This window comes from Aquila chrysaetos, chromosome 3 (genome assembly GCF_900496995.4).
Source record: "Aquila chrysaetos chrysaetos chromosome 3, bAquChr1.4, whole genome shotgun sequence".
In the NCBI taxonomy this organism is placed as follows: domain Eukaryota; kingdom Metazoa; phylum Chordata; class Aves; order Accipitriformes; family Accipitridae; genus Aquila; species Aquila chrysaetos.
In genome coordinates this window covers 77,573,231-77,600,458 of record NC_044006.1, presented here as the reverse complement: position 1 = coordinate 77,600,458, position 27,228 = coordinate 77,573,231, and the positions used below count along the sequence as shown (strand labels likewise).

The 27,228-nt window shown below is 45.1% G+C and overlaps 1 protein-coding gene across 2 annotated transcripts in view; it reads right to left on the bottom strand.

The window, feature by feature from the left end:
- PTH1R (parathyroid hormone 1 receptor) overlaps positions 1 to 27,228 on the bottom strand; it is a 127,418-nt gene that overhangs the window by 38,051 nt on the left and 62,139 nt on the right. The window contains exons 3-5 of one of the 2 annotated variants that reach the window (XM_041122489.1): positions 26,938 to 27,069; positions 7,491 to 7,601; positions 5,827 to 5,945 (exon numbers count right to left, since the gene is read on the bottom strand). In XM_041122489.1, the coding sequence (XP_040978423.1) occupies positions 5,827 to 5,945; positions 7,491 to 7,601; positions 26,938 to 27,069 (362 nt within the window). The remainder of the gene's footprint in view (positions 1 to 5,826; positions 5,946 to 7,490; positions 7,602 to 26,937; positions 27,070 to 27,228) is intronic. The other variant, XM_030008838.2, reaches the window with a different exon arrangement.

The following is a 27,228-nucleotide window of genomic DNA, read 5'->3' as shown; positions in this document are numbered from 1 at the left end:
GCATAATGCATCGCTGGTGGTACCAGGTGTCTGAGTGTAGGCAAATAAATTGGACCCCTTAACTGCAGTCAGCAGAGCTGGAGAGTTGTTCAACGCTATAGAACAGGCTATGAAAAAAAAAGGAAAAAGGAAAAGGGTGGGAGTAGACCCATGTCTCAGAGGGCATCTGAGCTCTTTGTGTGCCCCATAGCTGTATTCCTGAAAGGTAGCACTTTTCCATGTTGTGCCTTACAGTATTCACAGCCACAGGATATCCAGGAGGCCACAGAAAAAACATGCCCCAAATCTGCTGTTCACATTAATAGAAAAAAAGTTCTCCAAATCCTATGCTACAATCACATGCTGAGAATGGCCCACAGCTGCAGGCTCTTGGAAGGCTGTAAGTAGGGACAAGAACATTCTTTGCTTGCCAGCCTTTATAAACTGTCCTTAAGCATCTACTTATGGGCCAGCAACAGTTAAATATGGGGTACAAGGGGACTATATCTGACCCTGTGTGTTCTGAGAACCCTTGTGTTTTCATCTGAAGTATTACTATGTTGCTCTTATAAACAATCAGACTTTCTCAGCAGACTTTAGCCATGGACTATTATCAGCAGCACCATGCTAAAAGGTGATACAGCATTTACAGGAACCCACTAGACCTAACCTACAGGCATGAAATGAGGACTGCATGACAGGGTTGTTTGCAAGAATGAAGAACATATCTCAATGATGCTTTTTTTTTTTTTTTTTATTCCTACACGCAGTTTAAAACATCTGCCCATCTTTCATGGTGCCAATAAATGACACTTTGATGGCATTTCATCTGTGTAACTCAGTATACACTATGTAAACAAGTTTTATGCCATCAGTTTGAGGCTACACAAAGTTGTTCGCTTTTAAAAGGTCCCCAGAGAGCTCCAAGAACAAAGGCCAGGCATAGAAGATTTTTGGTTTGAACAATGGAGTTTAGATAAAGCAGCCCTGCAACATGCTGTGCCTTTCCCATAGTGTTTGGTATGTGATAGATTCTCGAGGCCTCTCTGATTTCCCTGGAAGCAGTAAAACCACCATGATATAAACAAGCAGTGACAGATGAAGACAGGATTGGTGGGCTGAGGTTAGATCTTAGGACGGTCCATCTTGCGAGGCTGGTGGTTTCCAAGCTGAGCTAACCTCCCAAGTTGCTGGCTCATATTCCCCTTCCCCATGATTTCAGTAGATGTAGGTCACATTTACCCTTAAGCTCATCCTTGAAAACAGGATGGGTTTGACCTGCTTTAAAAAAAGATGTGTTTGGCATTAATGTTGTTTTGGGGGAGATGGGAAAGAAGGAAATTTCTGCTTATTGAGCAAAATACGCCATTACTCCTGCCAGTGTCTGAAAACAGAAAAATGACCATGCTGAAGGTGCTGCTATTGGCTGGCTGTGTGGAAGGGAAGGGGTCCATAGTCAAAGTGCTACTATGATTTTTGGAGAGAAATTGCCTAAAAAGCTGCCTACTAATGCCAGCGGCACATCAGGACTTCCCGCGTGTGCCACGTTTTATTCAAACATTGAAGAGCTCCAAGAATACAGGTTGCCCTCACTCCCGTTTTTAAGGGAACCTGAGAAAGCTGTAAGGAGAATGGCCAATCTGGGCCAGACCAAAGGTCCTTTTAGCCCTGCTGCCTGTCTCCTACATGCCCACGAACAGATGCTTAGAGAAGAGTGTAAGAAGAGAACAAATATAGAGTAAATATACGTATATACACCTATGTGTCTATCATCTCGTAGTTACGTAGCAGTGCTGTATAACCTCTCCCAACGTTCAGCAGCTTGCGGTCCAGCGATGTGAAACACGCAGCACACACGTAAACAGCTGGTGTTGAACCACACTGCCCTCCTCCAAGAGTGAACACTGGCCAATCCATTCCCCTTCCCTCCCTTGTCCTACTGTCTCTCTTTAAACACGCGATGGAAAATAAACAAAGCAGAGCTGCCTGGTCAGTGTCCTGGGGTGGGAAGCCACAGATCTCTCCGCTTATCTGTTCAGAGGCAGGGAGACTTTCTGAAGATCCAGGGTGCAACTGGGATGGGGGATGGCCATGCATGTCTCCTGGGGAAGGAGTGGAAGAACAAGATATTCTACCATCTCTGGTGCACTGGTGAAGGGTTCTCTTAAAAGCAGAATATGAGAGAATATGTACAGACTGTGGTGTAGTGGTGGCTTTCAGCACTGCCCAATGGCACAAAGGAAACTGTCTTATCTTCCCATGCAGTGCTGCTAAGACACCTTTCCACAAAACTTCTTCTTCCTACTCCTTGCTAAAAAGTTGTCTTCTACAGACCGTGTCCGAGGCATGGTTGTTCACGGTAAGATTAATGCTATCTGCAAGGTATTTGGGGAAACACACTTCAATAGCTAGCTGCAGCCTACCTGCTCTCCTGGCTAAAGAGAGGACATCAATCTTCAGGGACGTCAATCCAGCGTCCTTCAGCAGTGCTAATTTTCCCTTAGAAAACAGCCCAAGAGCAATTGCTCACTGGGCAGTTACGAGCTGTTAATTCTCCTGGCTCTGATGGCTTTAGCACACTTTGCTAATTTCAGAAAGCGGTTTCCGTGCTGCTCTGTGTGAAATAATCCTATTTATATGGTTCAGGAAAAGGTAGCGAAAGACACAAACTTTCTCTGGGGCTCTCTGTTTGCTGCTTTGGTCAATCTTATAATTATCCCACAGTGGCTAAAATGAGAAAACTACACACCTAAACAAACATACATGGACATATATATGTGTGTGTGCACATGGACGTGGGTGTTTATTTAGGTGTGTATATCTGTATATATAGCTATCTATAGATATAGGTCTATTTCTAGAGATAGCAATGTAGAGAGAGAGAGAGAGAGAGATAGTCACAGACAGACAGATTTTTCCTAATGCTTTCTAATGCATTCTAAAGTTTCTTAAAAGATCCTCTGGTTACATCTGCTCGGATGCTGTCCTACTCGGAGTCAGCCCACGATCTCCTTTCAAAAAGTTGGTTAAATGCAGCTGTTACTGGTGACGCAAAGATGCTGTTCCCCAGGGGGGGAAATAATAATAGAAAACAATCTCTCTCTAAAGACGACTAGTCTATCTTGCCAAATTCCCTGATTCTGACATCTCTTGACATATTTACTTCAAGGAAAAAATCAAAGGAAGGTTTATTAATACCAGTGCTTCAGAGCCATGCTTGGGTGTGAAAGACAAGAGGCCTTCCTTGCTCGCTGAAACTCATCACCCGACTCAGAAAAAAAGGTCATTCCTTTTTTCTTTTATTTCCAGAGCACTTTTCATACCGGAAGGCCCAAGAGACCCACAGTGGATGTATGTGCATTGCTTCACTTGTCACTAAAATGCAGCCACCTTTATGGTAAGACACGGCAACTACATGACAGCATGCAGCATCACTAGGAGGTGAGTGCAGGGCTGGACTGAGGAAAGCAACCCCTTGCAAATACAAGCTTAATAATAATAATAATAATAATAATAAAGTAATAGATGCAGTTGAAAAGTATTTGTTAATCAAGATACAATTCCAAAGGTGGAGGAAACTTCCATTTTTTCTCACGTTCTTTGCACTGGGCAGGCATCACTTAGGCAATACCATGTTGCCCATTTAATCTGAACAATGATGATGGTCTAATTTGTCTTACTGTTAAATATCATTAAGTTCACCTCTGTGTAGCTAGAACAGAAAACTCATGGCAAAAGGTGACTGAGCCTTGTGTACAGAATAATGAGGATGATTATTATTATTATGAGGTTTATTACAACAACTCATAAAGGGAGAGGTCATGAGGAGCAGTAATTTCCAAGTAACAGCAGAGACTGAGAATAAAAATGAAGTCTTCTGCATTGTGACACCTCATCTAACTTCTCTCTGTTAGGAAGCACAGTCCAAGTCCCCTGTTTGTGCAGTGACCACCTCTACTCTCAGGGGACACAGACAAAGACAGATACATGAAACCCAGGACAACAGAATTTGCTTTCAGCCTTTTTACCAGCCTGGCAGTGGAAGGTCTCTATTTCTTCCTTGTGCTGCTAACAAATGGACAACTCTCTTCTCCTTTGTACCCTTCCCCTACTGATTTACCTTGACCAAGTCCCAGCTGCCAGCATGGGAGGTTTAAAAGAAGGGACGTCCCTTCCCTAGGGGAAATCTAGGAGACTTGCTCAGATGGAGAGGTCTGCAGCAGATGAATCCCATCTCAGGACATGGCTGAGAGAGGTGGGATGGGGGAGACAATGACTTCAGCGAGGTCAAGGAGTTGTGTAATTTAGTAAAGCTCTCAGCGTGAGCAAGATGCTCAATGACTCCGACACCTACTCCAGAAACTTCCCAGAAACCTCTGGTGCTAAAATAGTTCTTTCTACTATATGGACTGGGAAAAGATGAGTCCCACCAAACTTGTTCTAAAAGTGAACACCGTCCAGCACTGAGACTGATCTTTGCTATTAAGTAGCTGGAGCAGTACCTGGTGTATACAACCTTGCCTGTTCCTTGACTGTGTGATGTAATGCATGCAGATGTTCAAATAACATCTTTCCTCACTAAACAACTTCATTCATATGTTGCTTCACTGTTGAGAAAAAAAAAAAAATTACAAAAACCTATGCTGTGGTTGGATTTAAAATTAAGAACATTCTCCCAAAGGGACTGTGTATCATCTTCAAGCCTGCTCCCTACCGTGAAGCTTGTGGTTAGATCTTTATCTCCAACTGTCTGAAAATAACCCTTGCTGCAAATGATCAGTCCCTAATGCCATACCCCATATCCAAGGAGGACATCTTCCAAGCACCACTGAGAAAACAGAGGTTTCTGCTAAATTCTTTGCAAATTACAGAAATAGAGCAGCAACCGCGTGTGGGTGGAAATGTCTTTCTCTGCGAAACAAAAAGGTCACATCCTCTCAGGTGACTCCACGGACAGCTTTGCTGTCACTTTAGCAGAGAATTGCTTCTGTGATGCACTCGGTTTCGGAAACATTCAGAGGCACTACTGAGCCCCGGCTGGGCTCAGACCCAGACAGAGAGGTAGGAAATTTCTGCCAGCTACTGTTTTGCCAATCACCTGAATTTGTGTAAAAATAAGGCCCATAGATCTGATGTATAGTTAGAGACCTTTTTTTTCTTTTTTTCCCGGGAGCATACAAACCCTCTCCATATGCTATGAATCCCTTTTCTAACTTTGGACTGGTGTCCCCGTTTCAAAATTGTGACTACAATAGAATTAGTTAAAGAGCTGTTCTTACATGCTAATTTGCTTTAGCAAAGGACTTTGTCCCCACCCATCTCCAATGAACAGACCATGTAAAATGTCTGATCCTTAATTTATACCTCTCAATAAAGAGGTTCTCTGTTAATCACCTACAGAAGCAGGGTTGCTACTGGTTTGATTGACACAACTTTTAGCTCTGTGTTTGTACATCCCCTAGCACAGACAAGCACGTAAGCATTGGAATTATTGGTAGCAACCTGGTAGCAAAAGGATTGCCTGGTGGGGAAGAGGGAGTCTCAATGGCATTGAACAACCTCCGACCACTTCTTAGTGCCCCCGAGCCCCCCTCAAGTTTCCCCAAGATCTCTTTACAAATGGGATTATGGCAGCAGAAGGAATGTTTTCTGGCTTTGAGGACAACTTCCAATTCAAATAATTCCCCATCAAAACAAAGATGTGGCTTTGGAAAACTTGGACATAGTTTCCAAGAGGAGGCAGCAAATTAGAGAGTTCATCAAGGGTTTTAAATGAGACAGTGCTCCTTAGGAGAGCCCTGGATGAGGCCAACACTTCATGCTCCATGCACAAATGGAATTGCCTACCCTTTCCCTCGTCTCATTGGTGAGGAACTTGGCACATTCACTGTAGTTTGCCCAGGTGCGGTTGTTGCCTGGGACCAACTCCCAGCTCCCGTTCAGGTCACACCGGCGATAAGCATGGCCTGTAGGAGAGAAACGAGAGACAGAGTAAACGGGACTAGACCTGGTAGAACAAGAGAAACTTCTTCCAGCGATGGATCCCATCAACCCTGATGCTTGCTGTCTGCTTTGAAGCTCAGCTGCAAGAACACAATTTCCATCTCCTTAGCAACTTTATAAAATTTCTAGCTGAGAAACACCAAAGAGCTAATAACAAGTTGCGCTTAGTGTAGGTTAAGATACTGGGTCTGCAAATGAAGGAGAGAAGCTTTGAAAAGTCCCAAAGCACAGAATCATCCTCAGAGTTGCAGCTCTCCCTATGAAAATAAACAGCGATCTATATTACGCTGCTCTTTGTTTCAGATTCAGTGCATCTCAAGATAGATTTTTCTATGGCTACCCTCCTCATGATGATGGAGAAAGAAGAGAAGACAAGGTCTCATAAGATGAAAATATCCTTGTTCTGATGTCTGTGTGGAATTATCATTGCATGAGCTGTGTGTAAAAAATCCTATTACAGTTAACAGGGATGAAACCAGTCAACAGATGTGTCTGTCCTGTGACTACAGAGGGAGAATTTATAGACACCTCTGCATGTAAGGGTCTTAATCTGAATCCCACCCTAGCTGACTTGACCAGTGGACATCAGTGAGGTGGGGAATCCATGTTGTGTTGGGTTATGGAGAAATAAAGGATTGATTGCCTGTTCCTCCTGGCCTCTGATGTGAAGTGCATGTGCAGGGGTCTCTGCGAGAAGTTATCAGCCAGGGGTTAAGCTGGCTCAGCTCGCAGTCCCTTACAGAAAAGGCAGGACAGACTATGTGCAACCAGGGTGCACTGGAATATCATTACTTGTTTTCTGAAAAAAGCGTCAGTGCTCTTCTGGGAACATATAGTCTTAATTCTTTCAATTAAATCTTTCAATTTTTCAGTCTTTGGGTGCACAGCTTTGCCTGAGAAAAGAGAATGCTTTAGCTTTGAAAATACACTGAGGACCGAGTGTACTTCAATTGCTTCTAAAAACATGCACAGACTTTGCGGCACCACAAGCAAGCCAAGAAATGTGCTGCCTGAGGGAATGAGAGATAGGGAAGAATTCACATGTTCTGGTTACCAGCACTGTTCTCAGATACCCACCGTAGGGGTCTGGGCAGAGATCAGGGGTTAGAATTAACAAACCTATGAAGTGAAGAATATAAATTGGAAGAATGTCTTGTGGGTTTCTATTGCTACACAAAGTTTGTGGCATCAAACAAATACAGGTTTGTAACGCTGCAAGACTACTCAGTTGTAAACATTTAATCGGTGCTTATGATGCCCCGTTACGGTCTGGGTGGGGCAGGTAGGAAATTTGTCATTGTTTAGGTTAAAACAGAGAGGTTTTTTCAGCGTAAAAAAATAATTGCTGTTTCTTTACTTCCTTTTCCCTGCCTGGCTTTACTCCTGCTTGGAAGGGAGTCACCATGTGATAAAAAAGGGATGCTAAAGAGGATTTCTAATTTTCTGACTCCCAGGCCTCCCCTTGCTGCAGCTTGCCTGGCTCTGCTGACGCTGAGGACAGCACCTACCTTTGTGATTGAAGTCATAGATGTACTCGGGACATGGCATAGCCACCACTTTGCCTGGCACACCTTCGGGCCAGCAGACAATACCATCCCACTCAGGAAGACAAAAGCCATCTGTGGAAGAGACACAAAGATAAAGAGAAGTCACTGGACCCGCAGAGGTGACACGAATGCCCCACCGTTTGGAGAGGGCTCTCTGTGAAAAAGCCAACAACCCTGTCGCTCAATTCAAGAAAGCCGCTCTCGGGCATCATTGCAATTTCATTCTTAGTCTTTAGCTCCAGAAGGTGCAGCTTCTCTCAAGTTTTATTTCAGTAGGACATGGTTAGACATGTGATACTAGCTGAGCGCTCACTGAGAGGGGTCAATGGTTCTGGAAAGTTGCTTTCCCTTGTGGGCTGGAAGAAATGAAAACGGGGCAGGAGAGCAGAGTGGAGAACAGGAGGACTTGAGCATTCAGGACTCTGTAGACTGACGGGCAACCTGGAGATGCCCAGGGGAGCCTGGCTGGGTATAGCCTTGACATGGCAGCACAGATTTGAGCCTAGGCTACCAAGGAGCTAGATTATGCTGTGGCTACATTATTACGAGGCTCAAAGCTACCAGTTCAGGCTTCCCTGAAAGGTACTCATGCCTACAGAGTAGACTGGCTACGATTTACTGCCTACAGACCATTAATCCAAATTCAGGTGTAATTTTAACTCATTATTTACATCAGCCAGTGCCATGCTATACCACAATGCTTTGCTGCTTTCTCAGATGCATTTGTGTGCCTGAATTTGGGTGCGCTTTTAAGTAACACTACGACTAGCAAGAATCTATAGAGAGGTGTCTGTGGCAGTATTTCTAACCATAAATAGAGAATATTTCATTACTTTGCTTCACAAGGAATGAAACAATGGAATTTCAGTTTCCTAAAGATTTGCATCCTTTCCCATCTGATATCCTTTTCGCCTATGACTTCACTTGTCCCACCTTCCCTCTCCCACCATTTCCCTGTGATGTCATCATGGGGCAATATGCAGGTCATGCACTGACTGACTTGGAGCCATGCCCATGCTAATTGGCTGGCAGTGCAAACACGCTGATTGACCAGTCGCCTGCTGCCAAGCACAGGATACAATGGTTGAGTTTTCCTAGCCTTCCCCCCCTGCTTACTCCCTATTTTGGATTTCTGCCCTTTGCTTAGTCACAGGTTTTCAGAAAAGGGGCAGAAAGAGAATGAGCAGGTGGAGAAATTGCATGAGCAACGTTGCCTTAGGAATGCAAATATCCTGGGAACTATCTTTCTCTGTTTTACCACTTTGCTAGGCTCACTGCTACTTCCTAACCTTTTGAGAAGGGAGCGGTGGGGTGGTTGTTACAGGATTTTTCTTTAAATCATCCTTGTTCTCCCTTTTTGTTCATTGAAGAAAGCCAAAATAGCCCTGAAGGAGAAATTCTGCCTCCCCCCATACACAGGTCTCCTATTCCCTCTGTGTATGTTAGTTTATTTGCAGATATCTGTGATTTATGTGCTTAGGGTAAGGAAAAGCAGAGATACAAACCAAGAAAAAACTCCTTTCCAACATTTCATGTCTGCCTTTTTTCCCCCAAACCTTTGAAAATTGGCAAGTATGTAAGTATATATTTAAAGTTCTTTAATTGTCATTTTGCAATTCTCCAGAACTTGAGGGGTAATTCAGCAGGTCTTCTATCAACCCGTAATTATAAGAAGCTTCGCTTCTCTCTTCACAAATGGAGGTACCAGCCAATCATTCAAGGGCTCCAGCACCATGTCCTACATGAGCATGTAGGCTAAGAGGGTCATGAAGGAGCTCTGCAGCCCATGGGGTTTGCCACCAGCCTCTGAAGCAGCTGAGATACCAGCGATGGAGGCAGACTGCCCTGGGAAATGGGCTGCTCACCCTCCTGGCAGTCTCATCTTCCTCACTCTCTATTCATTCAGTCTGCAACGGGCAAAGCCAGAACTTATCCATATTTAGAAGGGCTGAGAAATCCTCCAGGCCTCTGAAAGCTGTGGGAATTGACCTCGTTTTCAACACTGCTTTAAAAAGAGAGAAGTCAAACCCTGTTCCCCACGTCTTACATCCTTCCAGCTTGTCAACCACCCATTTCTGCAGTTTTTGATCCGTAAGCTCCCAGTCCCACAAGGGAACAAGTTCCCGGTCAGATGTGGATGTTCAACGTGGGCTGCATTTCCAGTCCCTGAGGAAGGAATATGCACCCAAATCTAGCCTGGTGCTTACACATGCCTTTGCATTGGACTGTATTAACTGCACCCATCAGTTAAAATCCAGTTGCGGTAGAGTGAAGTGAAAAGCAAAAACCGGTGAATCTGCCTCAGCTCTGCTTTCAGAGCAGCATCTGCTCTCTGTACTGATGGCAGCCCATGAAGGAGTTTATCAACAGCGTACAAAGTGTCTGACAGAGAGGAGTTACATGCGAGTCAAAATAAAATGGAACAGTTTGCTCTTATCTGCAGAAGAGTTCCACTAGGAAAGAAATGATAAGCACGGCCAAGATCTCAGCATGTTTCATTAATATCAAAGCTAGTGCCTTAGCAATCTTTCAACCAAACAGTAATTTATCCTTTGTAATGAATGTGTTTTCACAAAATTAAATAAGAATCCAGGATTGCTTTAAAGACCTTTGGCTGGTGTGGTGCGCTCCAGGGTCGGAGCTGACAGTGATCAATTCAGTTTGCTGGTATTTTAGGACATGAAAAACAACTCATTGCTTAACAGCTGATTTCTTATCTTTAATTTAGTGCTGATGAAAAGGACCAGACTAATCACTGCCCATCTTCTAAAACATTAACTGGGAGTGAGGGTAGAGGAGCTAAAATCCCTCATCATGGGTGTGATAAAAAGGAGGAAGACGTTTATTGCATTTTCTTTGCTTCCACTCACATTAGGGGAAGAATAATACTAGATTTCCTATTCATGAAAACTGGGAAAGCCCTTCCCTTTGGCTCCTTATGTTGCAGGATTACTTACACTGTGAACACCAGTTTATTTATTTTTCAGTTCTCTGGAAGGATCAAAAGAAAAAGGAAAAAAAAGTGCTCCACAAAGTTTGGATTAGGACAAAATGTTATTGTCTCTGTGGGTTTTTTTGCAGAGAAGAAAGTAAATAAAGATTTAATTTAGCCCTCAAAGTGGTCTTACTTAAAATAAAACTAATTCTTTTTACAAAATAAATAAATTTGGGTAAACTTTAAAATGAATGCTGTGGAGAAACAACATTGAGGAGAAAAAAATTCATCTGAATGTCATGCTCTGAAATGCTGAGAAAAAAACCTTCCAGTTTTCTAAGATCTTCAGAACAACTTGCAAATGTCAGCCTTCACTTGTAAGTAGTTTCATTTAGTATCATACTGCAATATTTGTCCAGAAAATATTAATGTGGAAAAATATCTGGTGGGTACGCCCTCCTCATGCTGTAAACATACACACACACATATTTGCAATGGACTTATTCAAAAGAAAACTGATGCTTTCTGGATAACAAAGTATGCAATTATTTCTTTTTGGGTACTTTGATCCCCACAATCCTCCCAAAAAGCAAAGGGTTGAAGGCTCAGTGCAGGAAACACAGTGCAAGCCAGTGCTGGTACACCTCTGGACTGCTGCTTTATCATGTGGATGATTTGGGAAGCCATAAGCTGCCCCAGAAATTTGAAAAAAAGATCATCTTTGCTGCCTCTCGCTGCAGCTGAAATCTTTCCATGCCTCTGTGTATCGACCTGTGGAATTGATTCATTAAAGGCGATAAGGATATGGTGGGACTTGATCTTCAGAAAGCATCTGAGTCTCCCCCCAAAAGATGCAAATGAATCTGTCATCATTATCATGAACTGTCACAACACAGAGAAACCTCCTTAACCTCTCTCCATCTCTCCATCATCCCCTGCCTCTCTCTCCCCACTCCACTCTTGGAAAACCCATTTGAGCCAAATTTGAAGGAGGGTGAGACATCTCAGTCATCATTTCCTTCCTGCAAATTTCGTGGTGATTGGTGATTAGTAGAGGGAAGGGCATTTGGCAGCTGCCACCTGGCCAACAAGCCTTTGCTGACGGACCAGCCAACCGGCACATGCATAGCTTAAAATTAGGCACAGTGTGCCTGTTTCTCGCCAATCCAGGGCACCATGGGGGCAAGGGGAGAGAAAGTGGGTTGGGAAAAGGGACTGCAATTATCAGTTTATGGTGGGGGAAAGCTGGGGGAAACATCCACAGGTCAAGCCAGGTGCCTCTGGACCTCCTTGTTGCAGATGAATTGAGAAGTTCCTACATTGACTGAAAGTCTTGGAAAGCATTTTTCAAATGGAAATATTGACTGGCGTCAGGACCAGCCACACTTTGTGACTGTTGGATCCACATTCCTGGGTTTTAATGCAGCCAAAAGTTGTCTCTCCCTTCTATGTCATGCCTGTTGTCCCAGACAGGAGCCCCACCGTCCTTCTCTCACTCCTATCTCTAACACCTCCATTCCTCCCATCTAAGGAGACAAACCATCGACCTTCTGATAGGACAAGGAGTAATGGTTTTAAGCTAAAAGAGGGTAGATTCGGACTAGATATAAGGAAGACACTTTTTGACGATGAGGATGGTGAAACCCTGGCACAGGTTGCCCCCAGAGGTGGTAGATGCCTCATCCCTGGAAACATTCCAGGTCAGGTTGGACGGGGCTCTGAGCAACCTGATGTCGTTGAAGATGTCCCAGCTCACTACAGGAGCAGTTGGACTAGATGGCTTTTAAAAGTCCCTCCCAACCCAAACCGTTCTATGATTCCCCACAGGCTTGGCTTCCTCCCTCCCTCCCCTCCCTGTCTCCTCTAGTCTGCACGGCCATGTGGCACCTTTACCACTAATTTCACCAGCTTGAGACCACCAATGTGATAACTGGGACCAAATTCTGCACCTTCTGCCTCCAACTTTCTCCTGTTTCACTCACTCTGGAGGTGACTTAACAACTGAGCTGATGATAAAACGGGGCGGGGGGGAAATACCATCTATTCCATTGGCATTCTGCTGGAATCCAAACCAGACTTTTCTTTTTGTTTGTTTTCCCAAATATTTCCTCCAAACATTTTTTTAATGGTTTATAAAACTATTAACAGTACTAACAACTTGGCTTCTCTCTGTTGTTTTCCTTTTCTCCTGGTCATTTCTCAAAAGAGATCCACACTGAATTACAAGAAATCTGAAAAAATGCTGAGGAGTTTCAGGAAAACAATAAAAAAAATCCAAAAGTCGACAGTTTTTCCTGATGGCTATGCTTTAAAATAAAATCCATTTTTACAGCCTTTTTTATAAGCTGTCATTAGGAAAAAAAACCCCAAAACACCCCACCACCTGCAAGCAGTGTGCTTTTGGCATCCTAAAAATAAGGCAGTCTCTCCTGAGACGCTGTTAACAATATTTAGAAACATAGAAAATCAGAAGGGATCCAGTTGGTTCTAAATGCTGAATGAAAAGTTGAAAAACTTCTTTTTTTCTGAAATATAGTTTGAGGGTTCAAATGTAGGGTTTGAATTGATACAGGTGGGTAGGTTTGGGACACGAAGTCGCCTGTTGCAAGTGAACTGGGAATGCAAAATATTTCTTTCCTTGAAAGAAATAGTAGGATTCACTGAAGATGTAAGTCAAAAGGAATTAATAAACTTTAAGAAAATAAGTAAATCTCATACATATCCCACATCCTACGTGTCTGGGATGTGTATCTGTCATTCAGGCAATGCTGAGTAGAGGATATTGCTTCTGTCTCAGGCATGTATGTATGTGGGTGAAGTTCCTCCAAATTCAGAGCCGTAACTCTCATGAATGGAGACAGGGAAGATGGAAATTGCACTGGAGTTTCTCATGTTTAGAGGACCTCACTGACCACTTTAGTGCTGAAGAAATTAGTCTTGCAGGACAACATGAGTAGCTGGAAAGCGAGGCAAGACCTTTTTCTTCTCCAGAGACTTCACAGAGGCTTCATCCTAGTGCCTCCCTTTCTGTCTCCATAGTTTGACAGGAGTTCAGGGAGACAGGGTGACTGTACTTGTGGAGACAGTGAGGATCAGTGACCACCACACTCCCTCACTACAAACCTAACACAGGCGGGTAAGCGAGGTTGGTAAAAGTCAACTGCTGAGGCAAGAATTGAAACTTTGTCTCCTAAGACTTATTCTGCTTCTTCATCCCATAGTAATTTGCTAGAAGAGGCTTCACAGGTCCTGAGACATCCTTGCTACTGGTCAAACAACCTCTGTGGGGAAAAGCTCAGCAGTCCCTTTGTTGAAAAAGAACAGAAAGAAAAAATCTTCCAGCAATAGGGAAGGACTGGTAGGGTAGGAAGATTTTGTTGGTGGCCCTGGAGGAGAATAAAAGGCTTGGTCTGCTTAATCCAACAAGAGAGAATGAGAAAGAAGGTTTTTCTCATCCTATTGGTAAGGAGAATGAATGCAGATGAACTACAAAAGTGGAAAATAATGCAAAAAAACCCAGATGTAAACTGGAAGCGAACAAAGCTTATACTGGAAATTAAAAGAGAGCTTCTACCCTTCAGATGAATCATGTTCAGGATGAGGTCAGTAAATTTCATGTCCCTGAGTGATTTTAAGGTGGTATCATTAGAGCAAATGGAGGCTGTGGCATTAATGGGCCTGGGAGGAGAGCACCGTGTCACTCACAGCTTCCTCTGCATGTAGCACTCTTGAGCTCTGCTGCCATCCTTGCGCTGGGACAGGTCAGTGCATCTTCGTCCTACTTCAGTATCCTGTATGCCGCTGTCTCATGATCAGCAGAGTCCCTTGTACTTCCCAAAGACACCTCAGTTTTCCAGTGGCTACCTACCTCCACTCCAGATCTTAGAAATCATCTTTCTTACACTGGTGGCAATCACTTCCAAGGACAAGAAAAATCCCAAACCAGTCCAGATTAGTCCTTCCTTCCTTCCCAGGCACAAAGACCCCATACACAGCTCCCGTGTGTAATTGTGCTCTCATCTCTTGGTCTTGAGACACCGAGCTCATCGCTTTCTCAAGACAAGCTAAGCCACAGCAGAGCTCAGCCTTTCTTCCCACCACTACATCCCTGCGTCAGTAAGGGTCACCTCCTCTTGTTTCCTGATGCATTTCCTATAAGGGTCTTTTTTACTTCTCAGCCCATCAATCCAGCTCACTCAAGTCCTCAACTTCAGCTGAAGGCAACCCCAAGGGTTCAGGCAACAAACCCCTCATTGAAATACAGACTTCAGTCTGAGGGACGCGTGCTGGGAGCGATGGTGCTAAATGCTACTTTCACCCACTGCCTTCCCAGGGCTGTGCTGGGGCAGGGACTCACATCACCGGCAGACAGCTCCTACTTGTCCAGCTCTGCAGAGGACACCGCCACCACCACCACGAAATAAGCACTTTGAGAAGACAAGGCGTGTGGAAACGTGTCAGTTCGCCATCTAACTAGAAGTTACCAACACCTCATCAAAATGCATGGAATGACATCTTACCCTAACATCAATCACAATAGGGGAGGTATATACTTGCCATGTATAAGTCAGAAAATCTGATTTCCTTCTCTGTATCTGCGTGCCTTTTTATCACAGATTGTCTTTGCCCATCTTCTAAGGCTAGACTGTAAAATCCTCCAGGCACGGCGTGTGTCTCAGTGCCTGAGGTGTCTGAAGGTTACTATTATAGTGTACCCATTCATCTCACCGTTGCTTGGACTGTCATGAATACTCCCTTACAGTAGTACAGTACTACAGAGTGGTTATAGTAACACAGATTACCGTAGTTTTAGAACAGATGTGCCTTGCAGCTCTCCTTAGCCCTTGAGGGTTGAAATCTCAGGGCATGGAAATTGTAGTCATTATCACAAGCCAATATGGTATTCAGGATGGAGCAAGCAAACGCTCTGATGTCATCGCTGCGGGACTTGCCTTTTGAAGGCAGAAAGGCCAGTCGCAGAGTGCTTTGTGAAAGGGCTGCGCCACAAACATCTCTCATTTTGCTCTTTCTTCATTTCTGCTTGCCCACCTGAGCCTAGTCAGAAATCCCAGCATGCTGCACGTTGCTTTGGTGGAAGAGAGAGGAAAGGAGAGGCATATTTGGGCCATGCCTGTTCACTGCTCAGACTCTATCCCCAGGGTGCAATAAGGGCTATTCTCTCCTGCCTCCTACTTTTCCCTTGCCTCCTCCCTCCTTTCCTTCCCCCAGTCTCAATTCTGAGTTCTGTGCAAGTGGTACATGCACGTGGAGAACACATTAAAACCATCTGCAAGGCTGCTTGGCAGCTGGATAAATGCAAACACGGTCTCGAGGTGTTTATCTAGGGGTATGGAATATAAATCAGCCCGACTTATTCTGGCACCATGCAAGGCACCAGGGAGACCACATTTGGAATACGGTGTGCAATTGTGGTCACTCTATTACGGGAAGGACATTTGGTGGATTGGAAACAGGCAGGGAGGAGCGACCAAAAAAATGACCGAGCGTTTTGGGACAGGGGCAGGAGAAAGGGAGGCTTGGAGGGCCAGTGCCTCTGTATGGGGGGTTTTGGTGTTGCAGATGCATTTAAACCTGGCTGTCAGAGCATGGTGTATGAATGCCTCCATGTGTATATGTATAGATCTATAGGTGGGTATGTCTGTAGGAAGGGGTGTGTATTGTTGTTGTGCAATGCAAGGGGAGCATATGTCTGTTTTGGGGAAAGATGCTCTGCCTGCATCCAAAGGGATTTGCATGGGTAGCTGGGAAAACAGTGCTACTGTGTCTCTCAGTGGAGTTGTGTGCAGCGTGTCCTGCACCAGTGCATGCGTCTCCGAACATCTCTGTGTGTGGGGGTACTGTGTGTTGGCCAGCATGAGGGGAGGGTGAGGAGAGCGGATGGATGAACGTAGGTTCTGCCTGTAACTACTCAGAGACCTTTGCTGGTCTGCACACCAGGGTTTAGTGGGCAAAACATCCTTTGCATGCTCAGCCCTGGAGGAACTGGACTTTGGAGGGGAAGGACGCATGGGGCAGGGGCTGTTCCAAGTCACAATGTGTTTTTACTCACCCCAAGGCAGAATGGGAAAGTCACAAGGTTATGAGTGCTACCAGACAATTGCTAGCATGACACAGCTCCAGAGAGCTGACTACCCTGACATTTCACGCGCTGCCTGTCCACTCACTGTGCTCACAACCTAAAAGGAGAAATGTCACCTTCAACGTCCCATCCGATAACACCCGACCTACCACTACCAGCCTGGCTCAGCCCAGGCATCCTTCTTTCCTCATTCCACTACATCTAGTCCTTCCAACCCCCCCCCCCCCCCAGATCTCCCTCTGAGAGGGGATAGTGTTGGTCATACCAATCATTAAAATAAGCGTGGAAATAAGGTTGATAATTAGCAGTGCAGTTTAGCCATCCTGTGGACTGTTTTTCACCCTTTGTCCATGTTACTTTACATAGCTAACACGTGGATCATTTATGCCTATCATAACTCCTGAGACATATTCCTCCTGTGCGTTGCAAGACCTACATAGCTGCTCAGCAGACATTTCTCAATGGGATTAGAAGCCCTTGGCCCATAAACCTTCGCAGGTAGAGGCCAGCTGTTGGTATTTCCTATCTCTTGCTAGCTCTAATTTAGGCATGACTGTTAAGTAGCTATCTGAGAAGAGCTGCGAGCTCTTGCTAGTCATTGCAGTCTGCTGGCTTGAATGGTAGCTGCGGTAGATGGGTTGGGTGGGAGACAACTTCTCTCTGTAGGGTTTCAGTGCTCTTTTGACCCATCCCAGAACCACAGATGCAAAGAGAGAACCCAGGCTTGACCAAGACTCACTGATTACATCTATACTAGTCAATACAACAGACCGTAGCCCACTTTCGGGCCCTTCAAGTCTAGCATGGCTCATATTCACAAATCTGAACTCCCCCTCATGCCAAAACTGTGCTGGGAGCATGCTAACAAGGGACAGTTTGGTTGTTTGCAGGACAGTATTTGGCCAATGTTCTGGCCCTGCATCATTGAGTCACAAGGACTGAGAACAGAAATAGGAAAAAGAAAGAGCAGAAGATATGGGTTTATAGGGGTCTGGGGTGTTTAGGGCAGACCCCGAGTGCCCGGGATGCCTTTGTCTCCCTTAACTTCTAAGGCACTTGAGGCTACTCACAATCTCTGAGGAGACCCTGGCAGGCTGGATAATCAGGGGATGGTGCTTGAGCCTCTGACAAGAAAACCAGGAACAGGTCCTGGGTTTCTGCAAGCCCACAGAGAGCCTGGGCTTGGGTATAGGTCCTTTAGGGACAATGGAGCCATAAACTCAGATGCACAACCCACACACCTTAGGTAAATACACACAGCTTCTCAACTAAAAATAACCCCTTCCCCTAGCAAATAGGTTTATTTATTAAAATAACAAGCCATTTTGAGGCAAGCTGCAACACCTAGGACTCTGAGAAAGGATTGCCGATGGCCTTTGCTAATAACAGGTTTGTGTAAAAATCTCTCTTCCCCCACAAAATGTCCCATCTCCTTTTCCAAACCAGGGAAAGACAGGCTTTTAATTCATAGGTAAAAAAAAAAAGAAAAAAAAAAAAAATCAGGTCTGATGGCTTATGCTGGGAATTTCACTTCATCCCCTTCCAGGTTTAACTTTGGGGTGGCATCAGGCTGCCCACCATGGCTGAAATGTAATATTTGTGTACGTAGAAAAGAAATTTTAGGGTTTCCTGTTCTTTCCGAAAGGCTTTCATCTAGAGACTAAATTTAAAGAGAAAAGGGTGAGAAAAAAAAGAGAGAAAAGAAGAAAGGAAGCCAAATGCTTGTGGGGACAGGTTTTTGCATTTTTTTCTTCTAATATTTTGGGTCTCCGACCCTCAGTGCCTTAGCCAAAAGTGGCAGATGACACACATATCCTGAGACAGGGCTGTGTGGAAGCAGACTGGGCTGGCTCAGGCCTGTCTCCCCATGGCACATGTCCATGTGGGGCTGTGCCCATGTCACCCCATGGATCAGAGTCCGTGGCAGGTCCTCAGGCTCAGAGATACACCTGGGAGGTGGCCAGGGGACAGATGACACTGTCTACGTAATCTGTCCTAGGAGGACAGGAGGAGGCTCACCCTCCACTAGCTAGCATAAAACTAAAAGTTAACATTTTTAGAAGGAAAAAAGGGAATTTAGAGTTTTTAGCAATAATGAACCACTGTTTATGTGTAAAGAAAGTTTAGAATTTTATCAATTTTTTACCTTTTTGTTTGCTAGGACTTTCCTTTGGATTATCAACCCTACTAGCAATCACATATGTAACAGCCACATGTTCCCACTCTCCAGAAATGCTTGGCATGTCTGTTGTTTACCCTGATGCTCCTTAGTCCCTAATTCAACTCTTGAAACGTAGCTCAGACACATACCTAATTAAATTGCATCTCATTTATTTCAACTGAACAGGATATTGCTGAACCATGGTAGCAGATAACATATTTGAATACTCCACTTGACAGCTAATTGCCTGATCTTTCAGGGCATGGGCCAGGAACAGATGAAAGTTAAATCCAAGAAAGACAGTGAATATCCCTTCCAGCCTCTGGAAGTCTCCTTCCAACGAACATCTCCTTCTGGTCTCTACAAGGTGGGTAGACACCACTACTCTCCATACTTCCATCGGCTCTTTCCTTTTTTCAACACATGCAGTTCAAGTTTTAGGCCTACTCTACTGGGTTTTATGGCCATTTTTAGTAGCTGGATCTACAATAAGATCAGCCCTTTGGCACAAAGGCGAAGCCAGTGTTGGCCAGGCTTGTGAGTGTGCAGGTTGGTAGGGAGAACAACGTAACTGCTCACTAGCCCCTTCGAGAGGAGCTGCTCTGGAAACTGCTCCGTGAGGCACACGGCACTTGCTAATAATCGTTCAGGCTGAAGAAAAGAAAACTGTGGATTTAGTAAAACTGAGAGACCAAAAACCAGCAAAGGGAAAAGGACAATGCTAAGTGGAACAGATGGGAGAGCAAGGTCTTCCTGCTTCCAGAGGATGGTGGAACGTGATTTGAGATACTTATCTCTTCTGGGCTGGCTGCTTCCTGGGGAAGAGCTCACGAAGTCAATGCACAGGCAGGATCACATTTTCCACTCAAAGAGCCAGTTCTGGTGCATGATCCATGCAAAATCCAACTCTGTGCTGGAAGAATGATGCACAGAAACTTGCTTCTCAAAATTTCAGTACCCCTTTTGGGGGCAAGCAGTGATGCTGGACTCACAGGTCCTCCCATGGTGTGTCTTATTCACTTGTGTTAATCTGTGTAGTCATTTCCAGCCTGCGATTGCCAAGTAAATGCATTAGGGGTAGGTAGCTGCAAGGCGCAAGAGGGAACAGCAGATATCAGCTCAAAATCAAGGTTCGGTGCTGATCCAGCCTACCTCTCATCTCTTAAGACCCACGGATATCTCTGAAATTTGGATTTTTCCCTTTTTAAAATGTTGGTTGAATGAATACTAGAGGGGAAAAAAAGTAAGTTGCAGTGCTGAACTGTGGGAGAAATCAAAGAATCTGCGATAAATCAATACCCTCACTAAACTGGATGGGAATCTGCCAGTTTATACCAGAAAAGGACTGGCCCAAGAAATGCACACAGTGATGAGACAGGCAAAAGAGGAGAACCCAGGTACCCATTACACTGCAGGAAATTTCAAATGTGTTTTCCTCATTTCAAAACAAAATAGGAGGCTTTAAAGTGAGAGCGATGACGAGAGTTTTGAGTTTCAGTCAAGTGGAATTTGTCCAATGATTTTCGTCAGTTTCTGTCCACCTGGATTTGAATCTTTGTAGCCTCACCTTGAATTCCAGGACAAAAGGAAATGTGGTTTGTGGCTTGTGCCCTGGCTGAAGAGTAAGGAGATGAGAATCCAAATCTTGGCTCTGCCACAGACTCTCCTTTGAGATCGGAGGCGAGGCGTTGAATATCCCCGTGCGTCAGCTCCCAAGAATGAGGACAGCAGCCCTACCAAACTTTCATGCCAGCTTACGTGATCTTTCTATCTAAAAAATAAATAAAAAATTCGAGGTGTCCCAAATTCCCTCACTGCTTCCGAAAACACAGATCGTTGACTATTATGGAGCAAATCACAACACTGGGCTGCAATCATACCCAGGCAGAGGCAGGATCCAAGCAGCCCTCTGCCAGGTGGTACGTGGCAACTTCTGATGAACAGTGATGGACACGGGTCAAGGGTGATCGCAGGACAGGATCTGACAGCACTAAGTGGATGCATACACCCCTTGATGTGAAGTGAGGCTGTGTGGGAGCAAGGAGAGAAGGCAATGGGGGACAAGTCGGCTTGGGTTTTCAAAGCCTCAGATGTCCAGCAGGTAATGCTCAATGCAGTACTGCTTACACCAACACCTTTCTTTCCTGGCACTGCTCCTTTCCCTGCGATGACTCTCTTGTTTATGTGGCTGCAGGATGAACCAGATCGGGAAGCTGATCCAGCTGAAAAACAAACCTCCTCCAAAAAGGCTCTTTCTCAGGTCAATCAGTTACGCCATTGGCCCTGCCCATACTTGCACGCTAAAGGGAATCTGAAATAGCAAACGAAGCCATGCTTTTTGGTGATAAGAAAACCCGTCTGTGTACACACACAGGTCCTTAGCACCTCTGTCACCATAACCGAGTTCTGCTCTGCCCTTGTTAGCCGAGCTGTCTTATCAAGGATATAGGCTTATGCTGAAGTCACTCCTTCCCTTTGCCATAGAGATGCCCTGTAGGACCAGGTCGGGACGTGACTTGCAGTTAGGAGTCCATGGGACTCCATCTTCTCCTTGTCTGAGAGGAAAGACATTACTGCTGCCTCCTCGCACCTTCCATCTGGCTGCCTCTGAGCTGGCAGAAGAACAGTGCTTCATTCAGTCTGGTTCAAATCCAGGTGTGAACTCGAAGTGTTGATGAGAGCAGGTTTGCAGGAAGAGGTCCTCAGAAGGCTCCTTGGAGAAGCAGAGGCTGTCTGCAGAAGCGCACACCCCTCTTTCTCATGGCATAGAGAGCCACGAGAGGGAAGTATCCCTGCGTGCCGATAGCAATGGATGCGTCTCTCAAAGTCCTCTTCTGACTCCATCCACAAGCTGTAATATTGAACGTCGAGGGGTGCGGGACAAAACCCCAGAGCAGAGATGTAAAAGCCAGACTTCAGGCAAGTCTTCACTTGTTGCAGAGCTTGCGTAAGTGTCTGGTGCGAAGCAGCTCTAAACCAGCCATGGGGTCAAAAGCCTCTTTTCCTGTGACCTCTGTGGTTAAGAGTTTCCCTGGAGAGATAGGACGCTCAAGTCCAAAGCCCCTCCTTGTTGGCTCAGGGCAGGGATTTTAAGTGGGAACCTTCTCCTTTCCCAAACTTCCTACACCACTGGGTTGTCTGCAGGGTGGTCCCACCATTAAGAGTTGCTCCATGCTGAAGGCTCCTACAATGGTCCCAGAAGGATACTGGCTCTCCATGCAGACCATGAGGTTGGGCAGCTGAGATCCAGCTCTTGCACCAGTGCTTTTTGGTACTTTCAGACATTGTGAAGCAGAACTAAGGGAAGAGATTTCAACCTCCTTTTTCACCTTTGGCACGCTAGGCAGTAAAGCATTGTTTCTGGAAAGTAATAACATAGCTTTAGATTCCTTCAAGGAGAGCGGAATGTGAATCTTTTCCCTCACCACAACCAACTATGTAAGAAAAGCTGAAGAAGTCTCATCCTTTGATGACTGTATGATACGCTTTCCTTATGATCTTCTGTTGTGGCTTAACCCCAGCCAGCAGCAAAGCACCACGCAGCCGCTCGCTCACTCCTCCCCACTCCCAGTGGGACGGGAAGGAGAAATGAAAAAAAAAAAAAAAAGTAAAACTCATGGGTTGAGATAAGAATGATTTAATAACTAAAGTAAAATAAAATATAAAACTAACAATAATAGTAATAAGATATAATAATAATAGTAATGAAAAATAATATAACAAAACCCCACAAACAAACAAAAAACCCAAGAAAAGACAAGTGGTGCACAATGCAATTGCTCACCACCTGCTGACCGACGCCTGAGCAGCGATCCACCCGTCCTGGCCAACTCCACCCAGCTTATATACTGAGCATGACATGCTATGGTATGGAACATCCTTTTGGCTAGTTTGGGTCAGCTGTTCTGGCCACGCTTCCTCCCAGCTTCTTGTACACCTGCTCGCTGGCAGATCCTGGGAAACTGAAAAATCCTTAACCTAGGATAAACACTGCTTGGCGACAACTAAAACATCAGTGTGTTATCAACATTCTTCTCACACTAAATCCAAAACACACTGTACCAGCTACTAAGAAGAAAATTAACTCTATCCCAGCTGAAACCAGGACATCTGCCCAAAACTGCTGCCTCACTGCAGGCTTGTCCTTTTTTATTCTTTGGAATGACAAACCAAGCACAGATTTGAACATGCAAGATAACTGGAAACAACATGCCAAAAAAAAAAAAAAAAAACCCCACAAAACCAAAAAAGGAAAAAGAGAGAGACAACTTGCAAAGTTCCCTTCTTTTCCAACGTAAAAGACAGATGAATTACCCAGACTTCCCCTTCTCTCCTTGTCCAGCTCTGTACCTGCTGCATTGTAGTTAGGCCCTCACCTCACCAATCTTTGATAACTGAGCCTTGAAGTCTACAGGGAGGAAACAATCCCCCCGAGGAGCCTCAATGCTGTTGGCTTGTGATCCTAAGTACCCTGGGCAAGACTAATCATAGAAAAGTTTGTTGGAAGGGACCTCTGAACATCTGTTGTCCAAACTTCAGCCTTCAAAACCAACATGAGGTCAGATCAGTCATGGCTTTGTCTAGCCAACTTTTGAAAACCTCTGAAGATGGAGATCCCACCACACGTTTAGGTAAGCTATCTTAGTGCTAGGCTACCCTCCTAGGGATCACACCATCAACACCAGTAACCATATCATACTGCAGCATGCGTCAAGTGGTCCATCTAAATCAGCAATACTAGGTTTAATCTGTGATCAACATCTGGAGACAGGTGGGAGGCAGATGCCACCCCAAAAAGTGCTTTTCTCTGTCCACCAACTCTAGAAGGAGCTCAGATATTCAAGGTCATCAGTAATCTACCTCTGCTGCACACGACTATCACCAGCACTGTGACAACTCTTGGCTGAAATTCATAATGGCCCCAATGACCACGACTTTTGCTTTATGAGTGACTTCTTCAGCTGAAGTTCACTGTGCCACTGTCACATCAGGTGAAACCGTACTCGCTTTTGCAGGGCAGATCGTTTGACCTTGGATGCTACTCCATGGCATCCTTGGATGGCCTCCAGGATGCCATGGAGTAGCTCTGCTTTATTATGGACAGAGAGAGCAGATTGTGCAAACTTTCTGGGGTCTCATGTATGATTCTTATGGCCATTTATTGACCACATGAGGACAGTTTCTCCCATTTAGAAGACTTCCAGAAACTAAATGTAACATGCGTAGATTGAACCAGGAGTGTATGCTGCCTCCTGCATTGCATACCTTGAGCCTGGGCTGATTTGCTTCTTTTTGTGGTCACTTCCATTGTTGTTTTTTTGTTGTTGTTGTTCTTGTGGGTTTTTTTTTGTGGTATGGGTTTTTTTTGTTTGTTTTGTTTTGTTCGTTTGTTTTTTGTTTTTTTTTTTTTTTAGTATTTTAAAGGGGCTAGACTGTGCCTGTTCCCTTTTGCCCTTTGGATACGAGCCAGATCAATAAATCATTTCAGGCCAAGATGTGCACTGCTCCCTGTGATCTACAAACATACTTCTCAGCAGGGCATGACCCACCTCTAATATAAAATAAATCTGTTCTACGCTGGCAGAAGCAGCCTTTGGAGTGGGACCTATTCCTCACACTACTGAAAAAAAAAACCAAAAAAACCAAAAAAAAACCCCCAGGGGCAGGTGTTGAGTCTCCAGCCTTGCTTGCAGGAGGCAGTGGGAGCTGTCAAGATAGGAAGGAGCACGGCTGGCTGCCATGGGGGAGCTCCAGCAAACAGACTATGTCCTTTGTGCATCTGACATGGGGACTATCAGTTTGCATTGCCAGCAAGTAGACTCGATACAGGTATAGTGGCACATCAGTGCCACGGGCTGCCATTATTATCAAACAGAGGGTCAAATGGACCTGGGCACAGCTCTCTGCCTGCCTGCAGAGTCACTTGTTCTCCTTCCAGGAAAGGCTACATCTTGCAGAGCCAAAATATAAATGCATCATGAGGGACGACTCTGTCCTACACCACTAAAAATCCAAAGACAAGACAGATAGGGGACCTGGCAAGGTGGTAACAAACCCCAAGTCCTCCACAGCAGGTAGAAGAGTTCTCCTGCCACCCAAGTGGGTGCTTCTCAGAAATACTCTGAGTGATATCCCAGGAGACTGCCTGAAGACTTGGCGTGGCCACCCAGGATTTATATTGCTCCCAGTCACAACCACTTTGCCCCCACGAATATTGTCTGCAAGTGGGGGCTGGTGCCTCTTCATTGTGAAGGCCATGTTGCCCTTCCCAGGCTTTTTTCTGGGGGGGATCTGTAGTGAGGGACGAGGCAATGGGATGAGGTCCTCCATCTGGCCAAGAAAGGTGCAGACCCATATGTCCTTTGGTGATTAGCACAAATAGAAACCAGGCCCCAGTTTCCATATCATCAAAGGAGGAAAGGGACTGGACCTAACCACTTTTCACCCTGGGGTCTGAAGCTTTTGTGCAAAAACTAAGCTTCTGAGCCTTAGCCAAGCAATTAATTGCATTAAAGCTAACACAGTGCAGATTACAGCCTTTTATTCTGTCAACCCTCACCCCACAAGAGGATCTAAAACTATCCATCCCCTTAGACTCCTGCAGCATGCAGGAGCAGACACACTGCAAAATGGAGACTGAGTTAGTCCATTCACACATACCCCATAACATTATCATTTCATGTGTCCAAGGACACCTGTAGTTTAAAAAAATCTGTGGATGGCAGCTCTTCTGCAAAGTGGGAAGTTCTTTTCCAAATTGCAAAATCCTCTGTCTGTGACCATCGACCCTTTAGACTATTTCAGAGATTGTCTAACAACTCACTGCCTTGTTTGTGAAGTGTTAGCATGAATTTCTGGGGTGTTATGGAGGTGCTGCCACTGGAGGTTCTTTCACAACATCTTAAGAAAAAGTTTCTTGGGAAAGGTTAAATCAGAATTCATTCTGCTTTTGGATTAGCGGACCTCTTGCAGATTAATTTGATCTACCTGCTTATTGCTAATGATTGCCTTGAGTCTTTAAAGCCTTAAATATACTGCTGTGGGTATTGACATCAAGATGATTCCTCCCCTTGGCTGTACTATTTAGGATTTGACAGAGATTTGCTACAGAGGATGGAGCAGTGAGCCCGAGTTTTATTGCACAAGCAGCTCAGAAGAGCTTTTTCCAAAGCCAAGACTTGGGTCCATGAGATATATAAATGACAGTGTATTAGATTTCTTTCTGTTTCAGTCAATGGCAGAGCTAATGCTGGTCTCAGTCACAGAACTAGGTCTCAAAACAGACGCAAGAGCCTGTTTGCAAAGCCCTGTGATTTGATTCCTTTGCTCTACCAAACTGACCATGGTAGAGCCCAAAGTCTGCTTGTCAGTCATGCATCTCCCCAGCCCTACCAACACTGCTGCTGACAATTAAGGAGATCAATACTAAATGCTAGCAGTCTCATAGAGAAGGGTTAGAAAATAGGGTGTGAGAGCAAGACCAGCGGGTTGATATCACCAGATGCCAAGGTAGGCAGGTGGTCTATAGTACAACAGAAGGAAATGCCTTTGCACATATGTTTTTTAATGAGGTGTTAATTGGGCATTGGGTGAACAGGACAAAGAAGCAACAGAGGATGTGGCTTGAGGTTTTGGCTGATGTAAAGCTGGAAGCTTGGAACAAAATGAAAGCTGGGCTTTTACGGTCCCTTGCTGTCATTTCCAACAGGAGAGGGACACCAGTTGGGCAGGAAACTCCGCTCTAAAATCACAGCTGGCTCTGGGGACCTTTCCCTCTTCTGGTGATGTCTCCAGGTACTCCCACAGTGCTGGCTGTGGGAAGAGAGCGCTCTGAGATGCAACGGTGAAGGTGGGAAGCATCCTGGCTTGTCCCCTTCTCTCAGGCAATAGAGGGAGATGGGACAGGACGCCCACCCAGGACTAGCTGGGTGGATGCAGGATGCCTCAGCATACAGCCCTAGTGCCAATAATTAACACATGTGAAATTGATGAAAGAAACCAATGGGGGATGATTACTTCGCTACCCACATGAGAGAGCTTTCTCCCTTCTTCTCCCTCCAGCCCTACATCTGGTAGTGATTTTGCAGCCCAAAATAGAAAGGAAGTGTAAGAAAGGCTCAGCTGAGCTTGGGCCCATTTGAGAAGAATAGAGAGAGAGTATGTCAGAGGGAAACAGAGAAGGGGTTTTGGAAGGATGGTTTGTTTCCCATACCACTGATGTCTTGCAGCAAAGGATCTTGGGAGAACTGATGGTTGATTTGCCTGGGCTTTGCGTATAGTGGTAAGGGCTGCAAACCCACGACCATGACTCTTGCATCCTCCTGACCCCTTGGCATCTGGAGTTCTGGAGCAGGAGAAAGAAGCTGTGACAACTTTGCTTTTCAACACAAGATCTTCCCCATAGCCTAACGTGAAAAACCAATATGTTGGGCCTTCTTCAGCTGCCTCCCTCGCATGCTCTGAGCTCTGCATATGGGGCTGAGGGGAAGGACTGGGGTTGAGC